The sequence below is a fragment of the Podarcis liolepis genome (assembly GCF_965112155.1).
Source record: "Podarcis liolepis genome assembly, chromosome: 15".
Classification (NCBI taxonomy): domain Eukaryota; kingdom Metazoa; phylum Chordata; class Lepidosauria; order Squamata; family Lacertidae; genus Podarcis; species Podarcis liolepis.
The window spans coordinates 12,545,634-12,572,829 of record NC_139566.1 but is presented as its reverse complement, the minus strand read 5'-3'; the positions used below and the strand labels follow the sequence as shown (position 1 = coordinate 12,572,829).

The following is a 27,196-nucleotide window of genomic DNA, read 5'->3' as shown; positions in this document are numbered from 1 at the left end:
TTCGTTAGCAGGTAAATCTTTATTTTAAGTTACAGTGTCTCCGGGTGAGGAGTAGGGGGTGGGGGAGAGAAAAAGGAGCTGGAATGTAAACACAAGCTGGGAGCAGAGGCTCCCTTCGGAGAGCAAGGCCTGTGGTGGGTGCAAGCTATTGGGAGCAGTGCAAAAGGCTGAGGAGGGGCTCGTCCGGCCGCAAACAAACCCGCCCGCCCCCTTTTCAGGAACTGGAGCAAGTACTTCTCTGCCGGATCTCTGAGCCTGGCGTGAGGGTCCTGGCCCCCGGGGGCAGCAGGCTTGAGGGGTCCCCCTCCCGGGAAGGGGCTGGGAAGTTGGCCTCAGCAAGCAGCGTGGAATTGTCCACAGACTCAAATTCCGTCTCTGTGAATGAATAAGCAAACGGGAGATAAATCAGTATTCACATGTTGGAGAGAAGCCCCTGTTATCCAGGCATTTCAAAGAGGAGGGCGGGAGGCGTGCCTTTGGGGCTCCCAGCTCAGTTTCAACTATTGACTGTTAACTTAATCTAAATGTAACACCGCAGCATTAGTTTTTAATCTTATTAGTATTAATAACACTAATACTAGTAATAACAATATAATAATAATTTTAAAAGCAACATGATTAGAATGAAATCAATATCAACAGCATTTCTAGGACTCTTTTCCACCTTAGGACTGCTCTGCAAGACAATATAAAAGCACCACTGGCACCACTGCCCCCGTGAAATTTTCCAGTTGTGACCTTAAACAGATGCTGCAGACTAGGGCTGGGTGATATATCGCTATACAAAACTGGTTTGAAAGTCCATATCGTTATATTGGTTTCATAATTTTTGACCTGACAATATATCGTGAATCGTGAATTTGCTATGCAAAAATCACAATGTGTGAAAAACCGTGAACCCAGCCTATGTTAACTCTGCAGGCTCAGCTCTCTCCTGCAGGGGGCAGCAAATCAGAGGAGCAGGTACCGGCAAAAATCACAATGGAAGAAAAACTGCAAAGTTGCCAGTGCCCCCATGTAGCTCCATCCTTATTTCAGACATTGTGATGTATCAGTATATTGCGATGTTTAGCTGGTGATATACCACGATGTTGAAAACCAGCTATCGCCCAGCCCTACTGCAGACTCCGGCCCAATCGCCTTCTAAATCCAGCCTGTAGATGGTCCAGGAATCAGCGTGTTTTTACATGAGTAGAATGTGTCATTTTATTTAAAATGCATCTCTGGGTTATTTGTGGGACATAGGAATTCGTTCATTTCCCCCCCCCCAAAAAAATTGGTCCGGCCCCCCACAAGGTCTGAGGGACAGTGAACTGGCCCCCTGCTGAAAAAGTTTGCTGACCCCTGCCTTAAGCCATCCAACCTCTGCTTAAAAACCTCCAAGGAAGGAGAGTTATGCTATGCTTACCTTTGTATAGCAGGCTACATGCCACCTTAACAACAGTTAAGAGGTTTATTTACACACTTCCCCACCCAAGAAAGCATGCATAAGTAGATATATGTGTGTCCCTTTAGCTCTGCAGTCTCCTTGTTTATTGTTATATACTGCATGCAAAACATGGATCCAGGAGGGGGGTGGAGGAAGCTCAGGTGAGGACCAGGACATGCCACCTACCTTCGCTCATCCCATTGTCCAGACTGGACCTTGTCCCAGAATCAGGTTTCTCCAGATTGCTCTTTTGGGCCTGCATCTCAGCAACTGTTGCAGAAGCAAGAGGAAGAAAATCAAGCCAGGCCTGTAGGCTGGAAATCGTGTGTTGAAAAGAGGGAGCGTCTAAGATGGCATGGAAATCATGGCAGAATACCCCATTCGTGGAACGCCCTCATAGGAAACCTGCCCAACACAGAGTTGGTCTACTGGTCCATCTTGCTCAGCACCGTCTACACTGACTGGCAGCGGCTCCCCAGGGCTGCTTTCAGAAAGGGAGTCGTTCCCAGCCTTGTCTGGAGATCATAGAATCAGAGTTGGAAGGGACCCTGGGGATCATCTAGTCCAACCCCCTGAAATGCAGGAATATGCAGCTGTCCCAGACGGGGATCAAACCCGCAACCCGCGTCTCCACCTCCATCGTTCTGCCTGGATGCTGAGGTCCTGCGCCAAGGGCCTTCTGGCGGTTCCCTCGCTGCGAGAAGCCCAGTTACAGGGAACCAGGCGGAGGGTCTTATCGGTAGTGGCACCCGCCCTGTGGAACTCCCTCCCATCAGATGTCAAGGAGAAAAATAACTACCAAACTTTTAGAAGACATCTGAAGGCAGCCCTGCTCAGGGAAGCTTTTAATGTTTAATAGGTTATTGCATTTTAGTGTTTTGTTGGAAGCCGCCCAGAGTGGCTGGGAAAACCCAGCCAGATGGGCGGGGTATAAATAATAAATTTTATTATTATTATTATTATTATTATTATTATTATTATTATTATTATTATTATTATTACCCTGGTGTCATCAGCACCATGCTGTAACCAGCTGAGCTACGGATAAGATGCCAGGAATTGGACCTGGGATCTTCTGCAAGCAGAACAAATGCTCTGGCCCTTCCCCAGAGACTTTTTTTTGTCACCTCCTTTGTCATCTTTTTCAGCACATTTAGATTTTTAAAATCATTATTTACAACCTGACCTGTACCATTTGACTCCAAGAACAGGGTGACACAATTCATTTAAAAGAGTAAGTTGTTTGCCTCATGCCTGGACATGAGAACCACCAACCCACAGGGAATTCTGTAGAGCGGAATATCAAATCTTGGCTTATTGGCCCTCATCCAACCCATTACAGTGGTACCTCAGGCTACATACGCTTCAGGTTACCTAAGCTTCAGGTTACAGACTCAGCTAACCCAGAAATATTACCTCAGGTTAAGAACGTTGCTTCAGGAGGAGAACAGAAATTGTGCTACGGTGTCGAAGCAGCAGTGGGAGGCCCCATTAACTAAAGTGGTGCTTCAGGTTAAGAACAGTTTCAGGTTAAGAATGGACCTCCGGAACGAATTGTCCTTAACCCGAGGTACCACTGTACAGAAGAGGTGGGGAGCCCCAGGCCACAATCTTGAGGCCACCTGCCTTGACAGCCTCACTTTGCACCCTCCTTCAGTATTTTCTGCCTGTCTGGAACGGGTCCTTGAACTCCAGTAATGCCTCTTGCTTGTCCGGATGGAGATAGAGGGGGGGTTGCATGAATGCATATAGAAACCAGCCCACCGCACAAAGGTGAACATTTACATTTGCTGCCCCTCCCACCACTGCCATGTGGCTCCCAGAAGGCAATGCGGCTCTGGGGACAAAAATGATTCCCTGTCCCTGCATTATAGCAAACAGACCGGAATTTAAAATTTAGTTCAGATTTGAAATTAGAAATTATTTAGAATAAACGAACAAACGTAAGCTATAATACAACAGAAAATAAATGGCAGTTATGGCAGCAGATAAAAGGAACGCAACAGGGACATTATGGATGTAAGGACAGGAAGTCCAAACGTAAGAAATTATTAAATTGACAGTGAAATGAACAATGTCAAATTTTGTGCAAAAAGCTAATAAAATTTTATTTTTAAAAAGGGTTTTAAGATTTGGCTCTGGATATCATAAAGCTGGAGAAGGTACAAAGAAAGACAACTCTGTGTGTGTGTGTATGGACAGCTTACACAACTGGGACCTTACAACTTGCCAGCAGGTGAAGGGGCACGTCCAAGGCTTTAAAAACCACGAACTTCGAACAGAGACCCAGGGATGGGCTGCAGGAGGAGGTTTTGCCCTTCACACACTACAATACAAGATTACCCAATTTATTTTCAGTGGGTTCAAGATAAAAACCAAAGACAGGGCCATTTCATGTTGTGCATAATTACGAAATCTTAAGGCAGCTGGCGCAGTGCCTGTCCAGATGGAGTGAAAACAAGATCCAGATACAAGTTATGTTGAGAAATTGGTCCAGAGGTTAATTTCTGCAGAACGTTAACGTCATAATGACATACATCATGCATGGAAGGGAACAGAGAGTAGCCACATCTCGCCAACTCAGTGGGGTGGGTAGGGCTTGTCCCTTTAAAATATATTTTCAGATGAGTATCTTAAACAGTTTGCTGCTGTTTTTATCTGATTTTAATGTTATTTCATTGTGTGCGTGCAAATTGCTTTGAGGCACCTGGATACAAATAATGCCACTAATAAATATACTGAATTAATTACTAAGCGAGATTTCACCATTCATTGGAGGTGTGTGTGGGTGTATGTGAAACTACTTAGAAGAATGTGTGGTTTAAGTAGATGTCAACTGTTGCGTTCACAATCCCTGAGAAAAAGTCTGATCGTTATAATTGATACTGGACGTGTAGTAACATGCCCTTTTAAAAAATAATAATAAAATGTTTTTAAAAAATAAATATCAAGATGTTGTCCTCAAGGTCTTATAATTCATACTTGAAACTGAAACGATTTCTGAGTAGTAGCATATTTTGCCAGAGGCATTTGAACACTGCTATCCTAACAAAATAATTAGTCATCATCTAGTTGAAAAGGAATTGTTTTGTTTGTCCTCTAGTATCCTTAATTGTTTATTGCTTTGTGTGTGTTTAATTTCAAACAACCGCATTGTTTTATCTTTATTTGCTAATCAATTATATCTTTTTGATCAAACAAATATTTTCCTTCCTTCTTTCTTTCTTTTTCTTTCTTTCTTTCTTTCTTTCTTTCTTTCTTTCTTTCTTTTTTTAAAAAGGTCATTTTTATCTACCTTTAGACCACGTACAACATCATAAGCACGCAGGTTTGAAAACGAGAATTAGATGACCTGAGCTGGAAACAAAATATTGCAATGTGGGCTGTTCCTGTTCAAGGATCCAGCTAGCCTCTTTCCCGATTACTCCATTCCATCCCATTAAATCACCAGAATTCCCTGCAGGCCTGTGCAGAGCTTATCTTAGGCCCGGGGCGGGAGTCCCCAGTCTGCTGAGAGGCCCATGGCGTTCTTGGCAAGACAATGTAAAGTCAGGCAGGCCCTTAGAGGTCCCCCTGCCCAGCTTAGCCCTCCGAGGCCCGGAGCAAGTGTACCCAGCTGCCCCTCTCTGCACAGGTCCGGTTCCCTGTACAGTCATACCTCAGCTCCCGAACACCTTGGGAGTCAAATGTTCTGGCTCCTGAACGATCGAAAACCGGAAGCGATTGCTCTGGTTTTCGAATGTTCTTTTGGAAGCCAAACATCCGACGGGGCTTTCAACTGGCTGCAGGAGCCGCGCTTTGGAAGTCGAACGTTTTGGAAGTCAAATGGATATACGACTGTACAGTGGTACCTCTGGATACGAACGGGATCCCAAAAGCGCTCAACCTGAAGCAACTTCAAGAAGAAGAAGAAGAGTTTGGATTTGATACCCCGCCTTATCACTACCTGAAGGAGTCTCAAAGCGGCTAACATTCTCCTTTCCCTTCCTCCCCCACAACAAACACTCTGTGAGGTGAGTGGGGCTGAGAGACTTCAAAGAAGTGTGACTGGCCCAAGGTCACCCAGCAGCTGCATGTGGAGGAGCGGAGACGCGAACCCGGTTCACCAGATTACAAGACTACCGCTCTTAACCACTACACCACACTGGCTCTCAAGGTATGACTGTATATCCTCCAACCAGGCAAGTGAGAGGCATCATTAGAGTTCAAAGACACATTCCAGCAGCCAGGCAAAGCCATCTTGGAGTTCAAGGGCAGTCTGCATTAGAAGGGAAGTGGGGGAAAGCAGCACGTTAGCCCCTCCAAGACAGCTGGACAGCCACTGAGGGCAACAAACTCCTAATCCATCTAGCCCTTTGGTCTGATCCAGAAGAGCAATTGTATATATATTTAAAGCGATTGTCCGAAAGGCAAAAGAGCATCTAAAAAAAGTGCAGACCTGCTCTCGACAATTCGTCCTCCTCTTCATCAGCCCCCACATCCTCTGGTTGACGTGAAGCAGCCTCTATTTCCTCAGAGCCTGCAGAAGAAAGGCAACCAAAAAAAGAGTTCAAAATAATTTTATTTGTTGCATTGTTACCGCTGCTGTTGCTAAAACTTCCATCCTGCCCTTCCTCCCAAAGAGGAGCCCTGGTTAGCAAGCAAAGTAGTGAAACAATTAGAAATGAAATAAAAACACATTTAAAACATTTAAAAAGAGTACCTGTTTAGGGAAGTTTTTAATATTTAATGCTGTATTGTTTTTAACACTTGATTGGAAGCAGCCCAGAGTGGCTGGGGAAACTCAGCCAGATGGGTGGGGTATAAATAATAAATTATTATTATTATTATTATTATTATTATTATTATTATTATTACCACCTGAAAAACAGTCGCATAGCCTCACAGCTAATCATTTCAATCTTGCCTGGAATGGTGGGCCGTATCCAGTGTTGGTCCTGTTCCCAGCAGTACCAGTGAAATCAATGGACATGGCCAACTTCGGGCCCATTCATTTCAGTGGGTCTACTTTTGAGTAGAACTTAAGCTGGATGCAACCCAATGCTTTGTCGAGCACTACCCTGAAATCCCAGTAGCTGTTTTGACTTCTGTTTTGAAAAAATGCTGCTAAACAAATTAATAATAAGAGGAGAGAATGGGTTTTCAGCCATTACTAACCTGGGCCCTGCGGCCTTGCACCCTCAGGTAAAGCTCGGAACTTAGCTCCTTTTATTTATCACTTTCCCTTGGTCCTCTGGGCAGATGCCCACATAAGGAAGTCAAAACAATTTTGAAACAAAATCCATGCTATGCCAAAGCAAAACGAAAACCCTCTCTAAAATCCAACAAAAACACAAGGCAAGAAACAGAGCAGAGATGAAAACAAACAGCAGGCATGATTCCACAGCCCAACCCCAGATATTTTTTTTAAAAAAACAACTTTGTAAAGGGCAGATATATGCCAAATGCCATAAAAAAGAGCCTGAAATGTTGATATACAAGATGCTGAAGAGTTATTAAAATGGCACTGAAAATAAGGGTGATTTTTAGAATGCCAGCATCCCAAAGTTCTTTTGAGAGAGAGGTGTCATTTTAATGAATAAACCAAATGTGAGGAACGCTGGACTCAGCTGCTATATATATATATATATATATGTTTTCGTAGATTTTCACGGGTATAGGAATGCAGGTTTTGGTGTCCTCGGGTGTCTTCCCGTGTAAAAGTTGGGGTGTCTAGGCGACGTTTCGACGAGGTCTCACTCGTCATCTTCAGGCTGGTGCTTTCGGCTTCTTGTTACTGGAACAGAGCGGGATCTCAGTGTTTGAGTTCCTATAAATACTGTAGAGGGGTGTGGTGTATTGCCTCAAAAGTTCTGGGCAGAGGGGAAGTTCCCAGGCTAGTGTTCTTTTCTTCTTTTGTTCCTTAATTACTTGAGGGATATCTTGAGTGATTTCTTGAGTGATATTCTGAGTACCACTTAGGTGGGTCATTAGGTGTGGATGACCACACCTAATGACCCACCTAACCACCCAACCAGAGGCACACAGAACGCCATCACCAATCAACCACACCAGACCCAAACCCAGACCCTCTCCACAGATAAATTACAGACTCCATCCAGTAACCAAACCATAGTGGCACCTCCGGATGCTGCACCCCTCTGCAATCCCTACACAGATCTGGCTGGCACAGGGCACAAAACCACAGCTCGCCCCTATACACGAAGCCAAGCCAGAGCACAACTAAGTGCAGTACAGCCATCTTCTCAGAAAAACTCTTCACAAGCTCAAGAGGTCAAGACACGAAAGCTTTAGCAACTAATCCACACTTAATGACCCACCTAAGTGGTACTCAGAATATCACTCAAGAAATCACTCAAGATATCCCTCAAGTAATTAAGGAACAAAAGAAGAAAAGACACACTAACCTGGGATCTTCCCCTCTGCCCAGAGGCTATATACCACACCCCCTCAACAGTATTTATAGGAACTCAAACACTGAGATCCTGCTCTGTTCCAGTAACAAGAAGCCGAAAGCACCAGCCTGAAGATGACGAGTGAGACCTCGTCGAAACGTCGCCTAGACACCCCAACTCTTACACGGGAAGACACCCGAAGACACCAAAACCTCCATATATATATATATATATATATATGAATATATGAATATATGAAAGGAAACGGAGATTCGTTGTACTCTAAAATTTGCAATGCGCTCGCTGAAGTTTGCTTTGTTCTGTTTAATGAAGTGTGAAAACAAAAATAAATTTCAGAGAGGGGAACGTGTCCAGAGGAGGGCAACCAAAATGGTCAAAGGCCTGGAAACGATGCCTTATGAGGAACGGCTAAGGGAGCTGGGCTTGTTTAGCCTGGAGAAGAGGAGGTTAAGGGGTGATATGATAGCCATGTTCAAATATATAAAAGGATGTCACATAGAGGAGGGAGAAAGGTTGTTTTCTGCTGCTCCAGAGAAGCGGACACGGAGCAATGGATCCAAACTACAAGAAAGAAGATTCCACCTAAACATTAGGAAGAACTTCCTGACAGTAAGAGCTGTTGGACAGTGGAATTTGCTGCCAAGGAGTGTGGTGGAGTCTCCTTCTTTGGAGGTCTTTAAGCAGAGGCTTGACAACCATATGTCAGGAGTGCTCTGATGGTGTTTCCTGCTTGGCAGGGGGTTGGACTCGATGGCCCTTGTGGTCTCTTCCAACTCTATGATTCTATGAAAACAAAAAGTCTTCACCAGAAAACAGAAGAACGTGAAAACATCAGCAGCTGATGATTCTCATACGTTCAAAGCACTATGATATCACTTTAAACACTGGTGGGTGGCTTCCCCCAAATAATTCTGGGAACTGTAGTTTGTTAAAGGTGCTGAGAGTTGTTAGGAGACACCTATTCCCCTCACAGAGCTACAATTCCCAGAGTTCCCTGTGAAGAGGGGTTGACGGTTGAACCACTGGGGGAATAGTTGCTCTGTGGGGAAAACAAAACTCTCCTAACAACTCTCAGCACCCTTAAACTGCAGCTCCCCTAATTCTCTGGGGGAAGCCATGACTATTTAAAGTGATACCATAGCGTTTTAAATATATGGTGTGAATGTGGCCTAAGACAGGAGTAGCCGGTGCGGGGGCCGCTAGATGTTGCCGGACTACAACTCCTGTGATCTCTGACCATTAGGCCATTCTGCCTGGGGCTGATGGAGTTGGGAGTCCAGCAACAACTGGATAAGGGAAAGCTCCATACCTGGGAAGGTGCCACCAAAACAGCCCTAAAAGAAATTGACTCCCAATTCCACGGTACCTTCTTTAGGGACCACAATCCGTCGGCGGACGTCTTCTGAATGTTGAAGCATTCCAGATCTTTCCCGGCCAGATAACTACCCGGGGATGGGGTGGGGAAGAGAGAAAAAAGACAGGACAGAAATCAGAATTTTGTTGGTAACTGAACACTCCCAAGATTTAGATTTCTTTTACTGAGACTCAGCTGAGGGGTAGAGGGAAGTGTATACTGTGCTGGTTATATTTGTACAGGTTGGTATATATATACTCCCATCATCCAGCCCAGACACTGAGGTTCAGCTCCGAGGGCCTTCTGGCGGTTCCCTCACTGCGAGAAGTGAGGTTACAGGGAACCAGGCAGAGGGCCTTCTCGGTAGTGGCACCTGCCCTATGGAACGCCCTCCCATCAGATGTCAAGGAAATAAACAACTACCTGACTTTTAGAAAACATCCGAAGGCAGCCCTGTTTAGGGAAGTTTCTAATGTTTGATGTTTTATCGTGTTTCTAATACAGTGATACCTCGGTTTAAGAACAGCTCTGTTTACGAACGATTCGGTTAGCGAACTCTGCAAAACTGGAAATAAGTGTCCCGGTTTGCAAACTTTACCTCAGTCTAAGAACGGAATCCGAATGGTGGAAGGACACTGGCGGCAGGAGGCCTCGTTAGGGAAAGCGCACCTCAGTTTAAGAACGGTTTCAGTTTAAGAACGGACTTTCAGAATGGATTAAGTTTGTAAACCGAGGTACAACTGTATTCTGTTGGGAGCTGCCCAGAGTGGCTGGGGAGGCCCGGCCAGATGGGCGGGGTATAAGTAATAAATTAGTAGTAGTAGTAGTAGTAGTAGTAGTAGTAGTAATAGTAATAGTAGTACAGGTTGGTATATTAAGCAATATGTGGCAATAGTGGTTCATTTGTATGACTTAAGAAAAGGTGAGGTGGGCTTGCTCCAACCATGTCTCCTTTTGGGCCAAGCAACCAGGGCCGTGACAAGTTACAAAACGCAGTTCACCCCCAATCCTTGGCACCGTCTCTCACCTGCATCGATAAGGACTCTCTGGGCCACACGGTGCCCCAGATCCACTGCAAGTAGCTGAAGAGGACGATGACGCTCAGGAAGGTGAAGTTGCTGGCCACACCCAAGATGGCGGACGTCACCGGGAAGTTGTAGAGCAGATATCTATGGGAGACAAGAACAGGAAGGAAGGGGGAGGTGTTAAGAGGTGCATTGTTCATATTGTGGAATTCCCCCCGCAAGAGAGGCTAGACTCGTTCCCTCTCTTTTATCCTTCCCATTCAACACAGGCCTTTGGAAACCAAGAAGCAGGGGTCAGTCACTGGGCTGCTGTCAGGGCAAACTGGGTTTCAATTGCTGGTTCCACCTGTGCTCTGATATATTTTAATTATCATTTTTATCTAGTATTATTTGTATTGCTTTGTATTTTATACGGTTGTTTTTAAATGCTGTAAATGGCCATGAATTCCAAGTAGGGAGAAAGCTGAGGTATAAATACATTAAAAAAATAATAGTTTTTCTGTGGTTTTTAAAAATTGATTTTGCAACTGTCCCTTCTGCAATTTGCTCCCAGGAGTGTGCTGTGGACAGAGGCCCAAACAAGCCTGCCCTTTTTTCTCCGTGCTTAGAATGAACTAGTTTGGCTTAACGAAGTTCACTGAATTAGTTCAAAACTTTCCATACTACTCAAGGAAGGAGTTACCACAATTGCCGAGTGAAATGAACTGTGAATCACCTTTGCCTTGCAGTAGAACTGTGAATGATTTCTACTTCAAGTCCATTGTATTTTTACATGTTGAAGAAATATAAAAAACGCTAATAAATAGATAAATAAATAATAGATAATAAACAACAGTCCTCACCGCAGTCCAGTGAAATGGGCATGGATGCGCAGCTGAGCGCCATAAATCTGGATCTTTGTGGTCTGGATTTCAATCACGGCACCGACTGTTGGTGTGTACTACAAGCAGAAAGAGAAGCCAAGGTCACCGATTCATCTTTTGTGTGTCAGTGTAACAGCAAAGACCTGTGCCTACCCAAAATGCAAAGAGATCATCCCTCCCTCCCCAAGGAAGGTCTTACATGCATTTAACTTGTGCGATTAACTTGTGGGGATGCACTAGCAAATTCTCACAGGAAGTCAGATTATCCCACAAGATCGTGTGAGATCTACCATATTTTTCGCTCTATAGGAGGGGGAGAACAGGAAAAAAAATTTCTCCCCCTCTCTGCTCAGCGCCCCTTCAGCAAAGCGGCAGGAGAAACGGAGCCCCTTCCAGTTCTCCTCCCGCTTCGCTGAAGGGGCGCTAAACAGCTCTCCCTCTCTGCTGAAGCCAGGAGAGTCTTGCTCTCCCGGCTTCAGCGAAAGGAACCCGAAGCCTTTGGAGCGCAACGCGAGGTCCCGCTGTGCTCCAAAGGCTTCAGGTGGCTATCCCTGAAGCCTGGAGAGCGAGAGGGGTCGGTGCGCACTGACCCCTCTCGCTCTCCAGGCTTCAGCGAAAGCAACGCAAAGCCTCCGGAGCGCGGGGGGAGCTCTCCCTCTGCGCTTCGGAGGCTTCACGTTGCTATCACTGAAGCCAAGGAGCCTGCATTCGCTCCATAGGACGCACACACATTTCCCCTTAATTTTTGGAGGGGGAAAAGTGCGTCCTATAAAGCGAAAAATACGGTAACTAACCCAGAGCAAGGCTGCCAGCTTGCAGGAGCCGCAGTGTGAGAGCTGAGAGCAGGGTGGGGACCAAAGGTTGGCAAACTACCCCAGTAGGTGGTGGGAGAAAAATATTGTCAGGTATGAAGGACTGGCCAGGAGATGGGAAACAGGAAGTGACAGTCTTCCATAGAGGAAGCAGGAAATCAAGGAGAAGAGCAATGCCATCCCCTCACCGAGTCCTCCTTGTAGTCTGAGTACAACTCGACGTCCAGCAACTGCTTCTGTTCTGTGAAGCCGGCCAAGAACAGGCTGGCAAAGGCGAAGGTGTCCAGCATTTGCAGCAGGCTTGAGCGGTAGTGTAGCATTGCCTAGTCAGGAGAGAGGGAGAGCGCGGACTCGGTCACTGGGTGAGGGAGTGCAAAGCATCTTTTAGGGAAAAGAAAAATTAGAGGGGACTGGAGGGAGTTCCCCCAAAACAGCCCAGTGAAGAGTGAGAATGGCCACAGATTGCTGACCGGCTGTTGGGAGAGGAATGGAATGGAGTATCCCACAAGAGGGCAACATTTAAGAGGGTGGCGCTGTGGTCTAAACCACAGAGCCTAGGGCTTGCTGATCAGAAGGTTGGCGGTTCAAATCCCCACGATGGGGTGAGCTCCTGTTGCTCGGTCCCTGCTCCTGCCAACCTAGCAGTTCGAAAGCATGTCAAAGTGCAAGTAGATAAATAGGTACCACTCTGGTGGGAAGGTAAACGGCATTTCCGTGCACTGCTCTGGTTCGCCAGAAGCAGCTTAGTCATGCTGGCCACATGACTCGGAAGCTGTACGCCGGCTCCCTCGGCCAATAAAACGAGATGAGCGCCACAGCCCCAGAGTCGTCCACGACTGGACCTAATGGTCAGGGGTCCCTTTACCTTTACCTTAAACACCCCTGAGGTTGCCAACGATCTTTTTCTTATTTTAAAAAAAGCCAATGTGCTGGAGGTGCACCATGATGGGTGCAGCGTGGATTTTTATAAAGATTTTGTATCCCACCTGGTATGGCAGCTTCTTCCAAGCCTAGGGATAGTTCAATGGTAAAATAAAAATTAAAAAATGACCGCATGGACACCTGCCCACACTACGGAACGCTCATTTCCAGTTCCCAAAATGTAAGTCAAGCAACCTTCTTTTATTTAGTACAGAAGTGGGGACTTTGTGCCCCACCAGATACTGGATTCCAGCTCCCATCAGGGATGGTGGGAGTTGTAGTTCAATAGTACTGCAGGACTTCAGTTCCCATCAACCCCAGCCAGCATGACTGCTGGACAGAGATGATGGGAGATGGAGTCCAACAACATCTGCAGGGCCACAGTCCTCAACTCTCATCTAGCCAATGATATTTATAGGTTCCTCTGCATCACAGTCTATTTCACACTCCAAGACTTAAGTGGGGGGGAGAGAGTTGTTGAGCATGGCTGCTTGCAACGTGGCACAATATTTAAATAACAACAACAACAACAACAATTTATTATTTATACTCCGCCCATCTGGCTGAGCCCCCCCAGCCAGCCTCCAATCAAGTGTTAAAAACAATACAGCATTAAATATTAAAAACTTCCCTAAACAGGGCTGCCTTCAGATGTCTTTTAAAAAGAAGACAGCTGCTTATTTCTTTCACATCTGAAGGGAGGGCATTCCACAGGGCGGGTGCCACTACCGAGAAGGCCCTCTGTCTGGTTCCCTGTAACCTCACTTCTCGCAATGAGGGAACCGCCAGAAGGCGCTCGGTGCTGGATCTCAGTGTCTGGGCTGAACGATGGGGGTGGAGACGCTCCTTCAGGCATACAGGACCGAGGCCGTTTAGGGCTTTAAACACCCCGGAGGTTGCCAGTCTAATCTAGCCTTAGCTGTTGCCCCTCGTAAAATCTACCCATCTTGCCTTAAAAGCTGTAGATAGTGTGTTCCAAAAGTTAAAAGAAAGCTTTCTGGATGATAGCCAACCAAACAGTGTAAGCTCTGCACTTGGGACTACAGACCCAAGCGATTGGGAAGCCTCTTTGGAGAAAACAGGCAGAGACAGAGAACGAATCAATAAGCTTTCCTTTCACTTTGGCTATTGGCCATGTGCTGTGCAATCAGCTGTTGTTTTCTATACAGATTACAGACCCCCCCCTGCCCTGCCCGAAGATCTTACATTTGGAGAGGTTCGTATGTGAGAAGGTGGCCTGGATCCATCACCAGTACAACGGAAATGTGCTTTGAATTGTGCTATTCCCTCCTCTTCAGAAGCCCTTCTCCAGCTGCCCCAGCAAACCAGGTTCACTGGACGGCTTTTCAAGGATGGCACTTTGTTTCCATTACTTAATATAATTTTAACATAGAAATGGAATAATTGAATTGCTGACATTATTAAGGATCAAGTGTTAAGAAAGAGGCAGAATTGGCTCCACTCTCATTGATTTCAGGAGCCAATATAATATTTAAACCACTGACCCTTCATCTTTTGGCGGTTGATGGAATGGAAACTGTACACTTGTGGTAAAGTGGCTGTCAATTAAAATATGCAGCGTCGGGTGTGGAAAGTTAAGGAAACACTGAAGTAACAAGGGGTGAGTTTAACAAAGATAAATTCTGTGATGACTGACTGCCTTTTATTCCCTTTAGTAATTCTTGCCCAAGAGCGGTTCAACAACCTACTATTCAGTTTTTCTTTCTGGCGGGCTGGTTGTACAGTCTTTAACATGCTTTTGTCAATTGACTTGATCCTTGATTGTTGATACACACACAGCTTGCAGGCTTTTGTTTTGTTGCTGTAGTCAAATTTATATTGTCCGTGGCTCGTCCCTGTTGGTTTGCTTGAATATTCTCTTTGTGCTATTATAAATTTTGAATTTAATATATATATATTTAAAACGAATCATACAGTGAGGGGTCAGACTGTCAGGTGTAGCATTTTGCTCCCAACAAATAAAACCTGGTGCCTTCCAGATGTTTTGAACTACAACTCCCATCAGCCCCAACCAGCATGGGGAAGGGGGGAGAAGCTAAGGCCGAATGTACACAGCAGTCCAAGCTCTTTGCATACATAGCTAGAAGCAGGTATGTTTGTTCCTAAAATAAAAACAAAAATGCAGCGCTGGTTGTCTCATGTTTAGGGTTATTAAGGTTGAACATTGCTTTGCACCAAAAAAGGCACAAATCAATTTACAACAAATTGTAAAATGACCGCATGGACACCTGGTATGCCCCACGGAGAGCCTCAAGGTCCATAAATAGCAACACCCTAGTAGTCCCGGGCCTAAGGAGGTTAGATTAGCTTCAACCAGAGCCAGGGCCTTTTCAGCTCTGGCTCCGGCCTGGTGGAACACTCTGCCTCTTGAGACCAGGGCCCTGCAAGATCTGATTTCTTTCTGCAGGGCCTGTAAGACAGAGTTGTTCCACCTGGCCTTTGGCTTGGAGCCAATTTGATTCCCTCCCCCTCTTTCTTTTTTCTTTTCCTTTCTCCTCCTGCGATGAGGCTACATTTTAATATTTTAATGTTTCAGTATTTTAATGTTGTATTTTAATTTTGTTTTTAAGTTGTAATCATTCAACTTGTTTTTATTATTGCTTGTTAGCTGCCCTGAGCCCGGCCTTGGCTGGGGAGGGCGGGGTATAAATAAAAATTATTATTATTATTATTAACAGACTAAAAAATACCATAAAATCTGTACATAAACAGTAAAAACAAATGCAATGCTTTAAATTTATAATAATAAAAATAATTTTATACTGCCCTATACCCTCAAGGGACGCGGGTGGCGCTGTGGGTAAAACCTCAGTGCCTAGGACTTGCCGATCGCATGGTCGGCGGTTCGAATCTCCGCGGCGGGGTGCACTCCCGTCGTTCGGTCCCAGCTCCTGCACGCCTAGCAGTTCGAAAGCACCCCTGGGTGCAAGTAGATAAATAGGTACCGCTTTCTAATGGGAAGGTAAACGGCATTTCTATGTGCTGCGCTGGTGCTGGCTCGCCAGAGCAGCTTCGTTACACTGGCCACGTGACCCGGAAGTGTCTCCAGACAGCGCTGGCCCCAGCCTCTTAAGTGAGATGGGCGCACAACCCTAGAGTCTGTCAAGACTGGCCCGTACAGGCAGGGGTACCTTTACCTTTACCTATACCCTCAAGTATGTATCACCGGTGCTGCCCAAAGCCTGGGAAAACAAAAACACATCTGCCCTTTGCTGAAATTATGGCAAGGCTGGCTCCGGGCAGGCTTCCTGGGAGAGGGGTTCAATTAACGGGGAGGGGGAATACTGGAGAAAAGGCCAGTTCTCTTGTCATCACTTCAGCCAAAGGTCACTGGGGAGAAACCACCACTCAGCCGCTCCCCCTCCACCCCCGCAGTTCCCCCGCAAACCCTGGACATACCGATCTGGCCGAAGAGGAGATGATATGGCCACCTTTGGTGTAACACGAAATGACCACCATGAACATCCCCAGGTTCTGGTTGACCGGCGACTCGGGCAGCTCCAATTCCAGCGAGATGCGGTACGGTTGGCCGTACATGAGGACCTGAGGGCAGAGAAGGCGATAGAGAAACACCAACACACACAGACACACCCACACACCCTCACATTTAATCAGTGGAATCCTAGGGTCCTTCATTAAATAAGATCTTAAAACCATTAAGGCTGGCTTTGCACTCAACTTAAGTGCAGCAGCAGTCTTCTTTTCCCTTTGAAAGGAATACAGACATAGAAAGCTGCCTTAGACCGAGTCAGACCATTGGTCCATCTAGCGCAGTGTTGTCTACACTGACCGGCAGCAGTTCTGCATGGTTTTAGAGCAGGAAGCCCCCATCTCAGCCCTGCCAGGAGATGCCAGGGATTGAACGGGGGACCTTTTGCATGCAAAGCAGATTGTCTGCCAATGAGCTATGCACTTTCTCTGCTTCCTTGCGATGACTAGGCAGGATAGCCTTAGAGAAAATTTCAATCCGCTTTTCTCTTTTTTAGGCTAGGCACCCATGGGCTGGTATAATCTTATTTTTATGGGGCGCTAATTCTTTATAGATTTAATTGCGAGGCTGCAGATAATGGGTGTAGCATCGCAGCCAAGAGCACAAGTCCCTGGCCCAGGCCCAGATCTCATCTCAGGCTTCTGGCTAGGTGCTGTTCTCTCAGTCTTATCTGTAAAATGGGAACAATAAGAGTGTCCTAACTTGTCAGGAACACGGACCATGGACCTGGATTTATATCCTTTTGCGTTATATCCACAATTCATTTTATTTACTTATTAAGTTTATATATCCTGCCTTCCTCCCAGAAGAGCCCACGATGGCAAACTCTTCTGTAATAAAAAATAAAAAATACAGTTCATAATAAAGACATGTTTAAGACATTTAAATGTCTGGATAGGCCGACTGAAACAGAAGGAAGTTTTCAGCCGGCATCTAAAAAGAGGACAGTGATATTTTCCCCTGTTTTGTTTTCCACATGGGTACTGTTCCTTGTTTCTTCTTCTTTTGCATCCACTCGGTGCACTTGTAATTTTGAACTTTTCATTTTTCAACAAAAATTATAAAATAAAATATAAATAAACAAAAAGAGGACGGTGACGGCATTTGCCTAATGTCAATAGCCAGGGACTTGAACCCGGCACGTTTTGAGAGCTAAGTATGCGCTCTGCCACTGAGCTAGAAGCCCTTCCGAAATATGCTGAACTGGGCATTTCTGCCCAAGTGCCCAAGATCTAGTGCATGCTATAATTAAGGTTCACTTATAAACTAGAGACAGTTTGCTGAAAGAAATTATCCCATGCCTTCCAGGAGTACCATTGTCTGGGGTGCAGGTGATGAAATTACTTCTTAAAAGAAACCCGGCACATCTTCTGGGACACCGGCAGAGCTTAGAATCTGCTCCCAGGGAACTTGCGCCCCAATAAGAATTAATTAGGACTGTGATGAAAGACACTTCGGAGCTTTGGAACTGACTTTTTCATTTAAAAGAGGGTCTCACCTCCATTTTGTAGACAGCTCAGTCTCATCTGTGAGATATATATATATATATATATATATATATATAGCCTTGTTCTCTTTTTATCTAGTTTTTAGAACATTTCACTGAATATTACAGTTTTTACTTCTATTTTTAAAATAAAAACAACTGAAATTTTTTATTATACCAAACAATATAAACAAATATTAAAACATTATCCGGCTCAGGGGTTATTTACCAGCCAATTGTTCTGAGCAGACAGTTTCTTGCAAGCTCTGGGAAAGGGAATTTGTGGGATTTTGCTATACCATGGAACGCAGAAGTCTAAAAAAAAATGTATTTTCCTCCAAAGGGCTGAAGGCACCATACGCAATTGTGATGACTGGGATTAAGCAGTGTATAAATTGTTGAAATTGTTTAATTGATCAAATAAAATTGTCAAGTTCCCAATTTAACTGGCAATTTTCAGGTGCTGATCTCCAGTTAAGAAGTTAGCCGGACTGCGGGATGGGGGGAAATGTTGCTTGAGCTCTTCACAACTCCCTTGACCACATCGCCATTGTTCGATTCAGGACAACAGCGGATGAACCTGTCATGTCAACCTTAGTGCCAAACACATCAATGGCCAGTGAAGCCAGAAACTCACCCGGTCCCGGCTGTCCTTGATGAAAGAAACGTTGGCAACAGGGAAAGAGCACAGTTCTGATCCAATTTGGCCACAGTCAGTCCTGGGGGGACACACACAAAAGATCCCAAACAAGGTCACATTCAAAACTTGAGAGAACTGCCAAATGAAGACCAGGTTTCTGGATGGAGCTCCTTTAGATACAACCCCTAGCAACACTAGCTGCCCGTCAATTTTCAGATCTAGGCGCTCATGCTAGTGTTTAAACAGCCCTGAATGACTTTGGCCCCAAATATCTGAGAGACGGCCTCCTTTCCTACAGATCCTCCTGGGTGTTAAGATCGGCAGAGTAGGCCCTTCTGGTAATTCCACCTCCCTAAGAAGTTTGGGTCTTCTGGGACAGGGCCTTCTCTGTGGCAGCCCCTAAGTTGCGGCATTCCCTTCCCGCAGAGGTGCACCTGGCTTCTTCCCTGTACAGCTTTCAGCGAATGCTGAAGACACAGCTCTTTGCCCTGGGCCTTTGACACCTGAAATGTCTGCTTCCAGGCCCCACCCTGTTTTTGTGAATGTAGTATTTTTTTTATTTTTACTTACGGATTTTAAATTGTTGTAGCCCACTTTGGGACCTGCGGGTGAAGGGCGGGTGGTAAAGTTAATGTTAATAATCAAAAGAGCAACAGTGTCTCTGGGAGGGCACAAAGCTAACAGCCCTCTCTCACGGCTATTCTCTGCCAACTGATACTTGGAGGATTTTTGCTCCTGACGTGGAGGATCCACTTAGTGACCACAACTGCTGGCCCTTAACAGAACTCTCCTCACCCCCAACTCCATTCATTTTTCTCCTAATCTCTTTTCAAAGCTGTCTAAGCGAGAGGCCACCCCAAGCATCCTGATGCAGCAAATTCCACAAATATATATATATATATATATATATATATATACACACACACACACACACACACACACACACACACACTGTGTGGAGTTAGTACTTCCAACTGAGTAGATGGGGCAACAGTTGGAATCTGTCTCTGATCTGAAATGATTTTATGTATGTGCTGTCTCACATTTATATGCCGGCTCCCTCGGCCAATCAAGCGAGATGAGCACCGCAACCCCAGAGTCGTCCACGACTGGACCTAATAGTCAGGGGTCCCTTTACTTTTATGTATGTAACTGTTTTATGTAAGTTACTATACTGTAAATTGTTTTGGGATGACTTGTGGGAAGAAATTCAAAACAGCAAGCAACAACGTAAGAGTTCTAATATCCAAGGTGGGGGGAGAGCAAAAAAGCACGTCTATCCAGTTTTTCAAACATCATTTTTTGACCTTCCACTTCTTACATTTTTTCTGAGCTAAAAAGCTGCAAAAGCTTTGGAACTTTTTCTCGTAGGGACACCCCACATAGAAGCTATATTATTACCAAGTCAGGTCCATTTACCTCAGTGCTGTCTACACTGACTGGCAGCAGCTCTCCAGTGTTTCAGGCGGGGCAGGGGGCATTGCAAGCCCCGCTGGCAGATGCCGGGCTTGAACCTGGGACCTTCTGCACACAAAGGAGATGCTCTATGGATGAGCTACGGCCCTTGCCTTCACCTCAGCCGGACTCCTGGCTTCATTGTCACCAGGGGCCTAAATACGTCTCTGGGTTGTACTACTTCACACTGAACAAAATCCCTGCAACAACGAAATAGCGTATCAAGGCAAAAAGCTGCTGGCCTACTTTTTTGCCCAGATATCCTAGCTTTTTCCCCCGGGGCTTCTTTTTTGTGAGAAGCCACAGTTACAGAAGTCCTGTCCCCAAGTACAGTGGTACCTCAGGTTAAGTACTTAATTCGTTCCGGGGGTCCGTTCTTAACCTGAATCTGTTCTTAACCTGAAGCACCACTTTAGCTAATGGGGCCTCCTGCTGCTGTCACGCCGCCGGAACACGATTTCTGTTCTCATCCTGAAGCAAAGTTCTTAACCTGCAGCACTATTTCTGGGTTAACGGAGTCTGTAACCTGAAGCGTATGTAACCCGAGGTACCACTGTATATTCTTTCTGTAGCTCTCCTTTGGGGAAATGCGTCTCAGGAGCTCAGTTAGGTTGACCCTTGCCTGCTGAGCCATGAGCCCTCACCCTTTCTGTGGACACCCTCCCTTCTGGAGGGTTCCCTCAACCTCCTCTCCCCTCTCCTCAGGAATCCTTGCCCACTCGCTTACTTACTCCGAGGCCACTGACCTCCCGGTAACCAACACCCCCCAGCCAGCCCCAGAGGCACCATTCGCCTGGAGAACTTGTAGCCAGGGCTGCTGCAACAAACAGCTGCACAAGCCTCTGGAGGTACCAATGTGAGAGAGCATCAGAGGAGGGAGGGAAGGAAAGAGGGACGGAGGCCGGTGCTGCCCCCGGCACACCTGACCACCACTCAAGGCACCCCAAGGTGCCACGGCACCCTGATTGAAAACCACTGCACTAGAGCAAGTCTACTGCTATGACATATTGTGTGCACATCATCCAACAGCAGGGACACAAATTTGGCAGGCTAATAATAATAATAATAATAATAATAACAATAATATATTATTTATACCCCACCCATCTGGCTGGGCTTCCCCAGCCACTCTGGGTGGCTTCCAACCAAATATTAAAATACATCAAACATTAAAAGCTTCCCTAAACAGGGCTGCCTTCAGATGTCTTCTAAAGGTTTGGTAGTTGTTATTCTCTTTGACATCTGGTGGGAGGGCGTTCCACAGGGCGGGTGCCACTACCGGGAAGGCCCTCTGCCTGGTTCCCTGTAACTTGGCTTCTCGCAGTGAGGGAACTGCCAGAAGGCCCTCGGGAGCTGGACCTCACTTCAGAGCCAGCTTGTTCACCCTTGCATGAATTTTAAAGGGTCAGCTAAAAGTCTACGATTATGATTTCTTTCCCCTGGTAAACAACGCCTTGCATAAAAGTCACACTTAGTTAAAAAGCTCAGGTAAACTAAGGACAGTTGTAGCCTGGCACTTGAAAGACACCAGCGATGGTGGCAAGAGAAGTTGTTCAGGAAGGCTGTTCCGGAGCCGAGGTGCCACCACAGAAAAGACCCCCACCCCACCCAACTTGGTGGAGAGCCCAAAAGAGGACTGCAACGGACACTACAATGGAAACCAACCCCAAACTGACCTGAACTTGTAGTGGACGGGGCTGACGTAGCTGACCGTAGGCATATAGGAGTAGTAGAAGCTGCCATAAAGGAAGACCGAGATCCAGAGGAGAAGCAACAAGACGCAGAGCAAAATGGCCGTCTGCAGGACGGTCCGGCGCACACGGAGCATCAACAGCATCGCCACTTCCTGCGCCCATGGCAGGAAGGGTCCGGTGCTGCCCGCCATGGCGCCGGGAGGAGAAGGCAACAGAGAGGGATCCAGCGGAACGAAGTCGTCAAACCGGCAGGAGTCAATGCACAGAGCAGCTTCGATGCCTTCAACGGCAACTGGGAGAAAAACCAGGAATGTAACAGCAGATCCTCAGGCAATGAGGCGGCTAGTAAAAAAATAATAACAGTAAAAAGTTTCCCCTTGTTCCCAGCTGGATGGCAACCAGACCTCCTACTCAGGGAATAGATTCTGGCTCCTGCTTCGCATGCTGCCCTGTTTGCGTCGCTTGGCTTTCTGCAGGCTCTTTATATCCATGAGAAAGACGGGGCGGCCTGGGGGTCAGTGACTCCGGCACATGGCGGATGGCGGGGCTGCCTAGCGCAGCACACCGTCCTCGTGGGAATCAGGAACTCGGCAGGCTCAGCGCCATCATGGGCGGGAAGGTGCCTGGAGAAAGGGGAAATAAAGATGACAAATCCAAGGTCAGAGAAAATCTCAGCACAGAAAAACCAGATTTTGCAGGGAACAGAACTGGGGTGAATTTTAAACAAGGGTGAACAGAAGAGGGAAGGAAGGAGCCTGTTGATGGAGAGTTAAAACAGAGGATCCAGAAGAAATGTAGAAGGTCAAGCAAGGAGCATCAAACTTTTGGAAGAGACCAAAGGGTTAGACGGCAAACAGGGGAAAGGGATGGGATGTAGGAATTGGAACAACTGAGTTCCTCCTCTGGACTAATTCTTATTTCATAAACGTGTCTTGTTTTTCAATTGCAGGTCACAACAATAATCACAATGGACACCAGCATCTCCGATCCCTTGCCCACCACTTACCCTCATCAGTGCATACCAGAGATTTATTGCAAATAATAATAAGAATGTTTATTATTTATACCCTGCCCATCTGGTTGGGTTTCCCCAGCCACCCTGGGCAGCTTCCAGCACATATAAAAGCATAATAAAACATCAAATATTAAAAACTTCCCTAAAAGTCATATAGTTGTTTTTTTGTTTGACATCTGATGGAAGGGTGTTCCTCAGGGAGGGCGCGACTACTGAGAAGGCCCTCTGCCTGCTTCCCTGTAACTTCATTTCTCCCGGTGAGGGAACCACCAGCTTTGTTGGTAGAGCATGAGGCTCTCAGGGTTGTGGGTTTGAGCCCCACGTTGGGCAAAAGATTCCTGCACACTGGTACCTCGGTTTACGAACCGTCCTACTTACGAACGCTTCGGGTTACGAACTCCACAAACCTGGAAGTAGGTGCTCTGGGTTGTGAACTTTGCCCAGGATACGAACGTAATCATTTCTGGGGCCACGAGAGGCCTATGTAGGGAATGGGTGCCTCGGGTTAAGAACGCTTCGGGTTAAGAACAGACTTCAGGAATGAATTAAGTTTGTAACCCGAGGTACCACTGTATTGCAGTGGGTTGGATAGATGGGGCTACAATTCTGTTTCAATGCTTTCCATGTCCTGACCTAATTCTTCAAAAATTACCGTATTTTTTGCTCTATAAGACTTACTTTTTCCCTCCTAAAAAGTAAAGGGAAATGTGTGTGCATCTTATGGAGCGAATGCAGGCTGCGCAGCTATCCCAGAAGCCAGAACAGCAAGAGGGACTGCTGCTTTCACTGCGCAGCGATCCCTCTTGCTGTTCTGGCTTCTGAGATTCAGAATATTTTTTTTCTTGTTTTCCTCCTCCAAAAACTAGGTGCGTCTTATAGAGCAAAAAATGCGGTATATCAGGGTTGCACAACATCAGACTACCCCCAACCACATGCAAAGAAAAAGGCCCATGCTCTTCCCAAAAGTAAAATATCCCTGCACAGAGAAAACTAGAAAGCTGGGGTAAAACTCTTTCCCTAACATAACTTTCTACATGCAGGGATATACATTCAATAGGAAGCCGCCTACTGCAGGATGAAGAGCGACAGCTCAGACACAAGCCAACATTTCAGTGAGAACTAGACCTCAGTGCAGAACAGAACCAGTGTTTACAGAACTTTAGAGAGAAGGAGGTGGCTAAAGAAAAAAGGGCAAGCTTCCAAGGCAGTAAAGCCCAAACTTTCAGCTTCTATGAGCTACTTATTTCCCTCTTCTTACTGTCACTCTTTGATCTATCAAACAGAGTCAGGTGCAAAATAGTTGCTTGAAGAGTTAGGTAAGAACTAGATATAAAGTGCTGGTTCTGGAGCTTGAGGTCCTTAGCTACTGCACCCCAGTAAGCAACACCATTGGGATAACCAGCATATTCAGAAACAAATTATACTTACGTTATTCTGGACCAAGGATTCCAACACAAAACTTTAAAACGCAGCCAGCCAGCCACAATCAAATTTATTTTTCTACCTGCTGTTCTTCCAAATTATAGTCAAAGCAACACCCAGGAATGGTGAAGAAATCACCAATATACAAGTACAACCAGAACACAGTCCTTAGCGGATTGCAGGGCACATTTCCTAATAGAATATAGAAATCCTAATCAGGAAGGCAGCACACACACTATAATTAAAGCCTCCCTATAGATATGAAACCTTCATTGCACAGTCAAGATCACGCGCAAAAAAAGTTTAACAAACAAGTCTTTCCCTAAATCTCTGAAGATACCAGTAGCACAAAAAAGATCAGAAAGACCTTATCAAAACAACTACGGTAATTAGTGCAGTACTCACATTCATACAAGTAAGGAACATGGAGGTTGAAAGATAAACAGAGGCCAGTAGTGACAGATAATTTCTATACCGAGAAAGAAGGATAACAACAGGAGGACTCAAAGAAGGAACTTTTGGAAACTCAAGGCAGTAGAAACATAAGATGATTGGACCCCACTGAACTTGAAGCATGGGAAGCCCCAACAAAAATTTATAATTTGGCAAAATATTTGGACTTTATGATATGTATTTGTATAATTTGGAATATTTAATGTGATTGGATTGGATTGTTAAAATGGAAAACTTAATAAAAATTAATTTTAAGTTAATTTCTATATTGGGGGTTTTAAACAGCAACTTTGTCACAGCACTCAAGTATATAAAGTCCCATTAATATTTGGGGAACACCAAGGTTCAGATATACATAAAACTTGCTATTAAACTACTGAGAATCAGAAACCCTCACTGATCCACTTCCTTCTGCTCCTATCTACCAGCAAACCCTGATCTAGTTACTATCTCTCCCAGTTCCAGAGTTTCAGCTACATAAACTAAGCTCCAGTTAAGGTCTGGGCCCTTTGAGAAGCAAAAGAACAGAAGAGGAACCCTGCTGAAGCCTAACTAGTCCAGCATCTTGTACTCACAGCAGCCAAACAAGTGCCCCCCAATGGGAAGCTTGCAGGCAGGAACCGAGTTCAGCAGCTACTCCCAGCAACTGGTATTTGAAGACAGTGGAGGCGGCACATGAACACTGTGATAGCCCAGATAACCCTCTTCTGAAACCACCCAAGGTGTGCACTTTTCCCAACTAAGTGCTCACTATATCACACACCAACACCCAACATCTGGTCCCATCCAATATGAGTCCTACTCAGAGTAGCCACACCGAAATGAGTGCACATGACTGAGTTAAGCACATGGATTTCAATGGGTTTACTCCAGGCAAAACTTAGCCCAGCTTCAATTCTAGCTAAATCTTGTTGTTTTTTTTAAAACAAAGATACTTAACACACCAGGTCACAGCTTAGGCTAGCAAAGGCACTTCCCAGCCAATAAAACTGATAGTGAAAAAGGAGGCATTTTGTATGTGGGGAGGGGGTATTGATTTAAATATACACCAGAAACAAGGGGATTAAGGCAAGTTTCTGCACTTCTGAATTGCATCCCATATTGTTTTTTGCGGGGGGGGGGAGGGGAGAGTTCCCAATACCCAAATCTCCGACGGACGACAGGTTGAGGAGAAGTAAGCCATACAACCTGAGGTTTCATTCGAAAGCAGGTGTGCATGTGTAAGGAAGGGGACCTGGGTTCGAAACACAGCACCCGAAGTGGGTAAAGGAGGTCAGAAAGCTACTCACACACTGCAGCCACAGCTAGGTGGGTGGGGAGATAATTAGACACCTGGACCCCTGTGTCCCAACCAAAACTAAAGGGGAGGGGCCGGATAATTAGAGACCCGGACGCCTGGGTTCTAGCCACAGATGGAGGGGGGGGAAAGAAAAGTAGGTACCCGAACGCCTGGGTCCCAGTCACATATGCGGGGGCAGATAATTATACACCTGGACTTCTGGTCCCAGCTACACCTGGAGAAGGGGGATGAGAATTAAACCACCTTAGTTAGTTGTTTCCAGCGCCGGCTTGAAGCTGCAGCTCCTCCTCCCCTCGCTCCCCCTCCTCTTCTTATTTCTTCTGCCTCTCCAAAAACTGGCTCTGGTCCTGCCTCTTCCGGGTTTGGCCCCGCCCTTGCCGATCCTCCTGGCGGGGAGGGAGAGGGAAGAGGAGGAGGCGGGCCTCTCTCTTTTTAAACGCTCCTGCTGCGAGCATCTTCCAGTCACGTGGGGAGAAAGATGCTGATGCTGCCCGCCTGCCTCCCGTTTCCATGGCGACTGCAGCAGCAGTGCAGGAGGAGGAGGGGGGGGAACCAGGCCTCTTCCCATCCTCTGCCAAGGACAATGGTGCTGGGGCGCGGGGGGGGGGGGAAGGAAGCTTGGGGTTCAAATCTCCACTCAGTTAACTGGGTGGCCTTTGGCCAGTCCTCCTCACAGGATTGCTGTGAGGATAGAATGGGGAGAGGGCAGAATAGTGTGAGCTGCTTTGAGCTCCTAAATCAGGCATAGGCAAACTTGGCCCTCCAGATGTTTTTTGGGACTACAACTCCCATCATCCCTAGCTAACAGGACCAGTGGTCAGGGATGATGGGAGTTGTAGTCCCAAAACATCTGGAGGGCTGAGTTTGCCTATGCCTGTCCTAAATGCCCCAGTACAGTTGTCTAGGATGAATGTTGAAATATCACCAAGGTGCTGGAGAGGCTGTGCTGAGTTAGGCACGTATTCGCACGTGTGATGGACCTGCCTGCAGGTTTGTATACCCTGGAATCTACTTTTTGATGAAATACAGGAAATTGGAAAGCAGCCGGTGGACGGGCCCCCACAACTGGTGTTGGTGCATCGTTTTATCATTCAAAATGCCAACATTCCACACACCGAGAAAAATTTAGCTGGGCATCTTTTAATGGTAACACGCTTCCTCATAACTAAACATTGAAATGATCTTCAGAGAGCAACTTTATCTTATTGGAACCAGGAAGTATGGTACATGGAATTCCTGGGGGGGGGAAAGAAGCACAACCCAAATTGTTTATTTTTTAATACAGTGCAGTATTTAGAACATTTTTCTGTCAACAGAGGAATGAGATATGAAACATCAAAGCAAAGACAAAAAGGGGGCAAAGCATGGGTGTAGCCACGACTTATGTTAGAGGGGCAGGC

The 27,196-nt window shown here is 46.0% G+C and overlaps 1 protein-coding gene across 1 annotated transcript; it reads right to left on the bottom strand.

Annotated features, from left to right (window-relative positions):
* Positions 1-26,288, bottom strand: BSCL2 (BSCL2 lipid droplet biogenesis associated, seipin). Its single transcript, XM_083477630.1, has 11 exons — positions 26,040-26,288; positions 21,589-22,229; positions 18,455-18,536; positions 16,241-16,384; positions 12,088-12,222; positions 11,067-11,164; positions 10,227-10,368; positions 9,212-9,287; positions 5,868-5,948; positions 1,616-1,699; positions 1-375 (listed from the first exon to the last, which is right to left on the bottom strand). The coding sequence occupies exons 2-11, from the start codon at positions 21,795-21,797 to the stop codon at positions 215-217; spliced, it is 1,212 nt and encodes a 403-aa protein (XP_083333756.1). The 5' UTR covers positions 21,798-22,229; positions 26,040-26,288; the 3' UTR covers positions 1-214.
* Positions 26,289-27,196: the final 908 nt, after the last annotated feature.

Coding starts and splice junctions, on each gene's coding strand:
- BSCL2 (XM_083477630.1), bottom strand. CDS start 21,797: ATGGCGGGCAGCACCGGACCCTTCCTGCCATGGGCGCAGGAAGTGGCG. Junction 5,949..9,211: donor GATTGTGGTCCCTAAAGAAG/GTACCGTGGAAT, acceptor TTTCTTCTGCAG/GCTCTGAGGAAATAGAGGCT. Junction 376..1,615: donor GGACAATGGGATGAGCGAAG/GTAGGTGGCATG, acceptor ATTCATTCACAG/AGACGGAATTTGAGTCTGTG.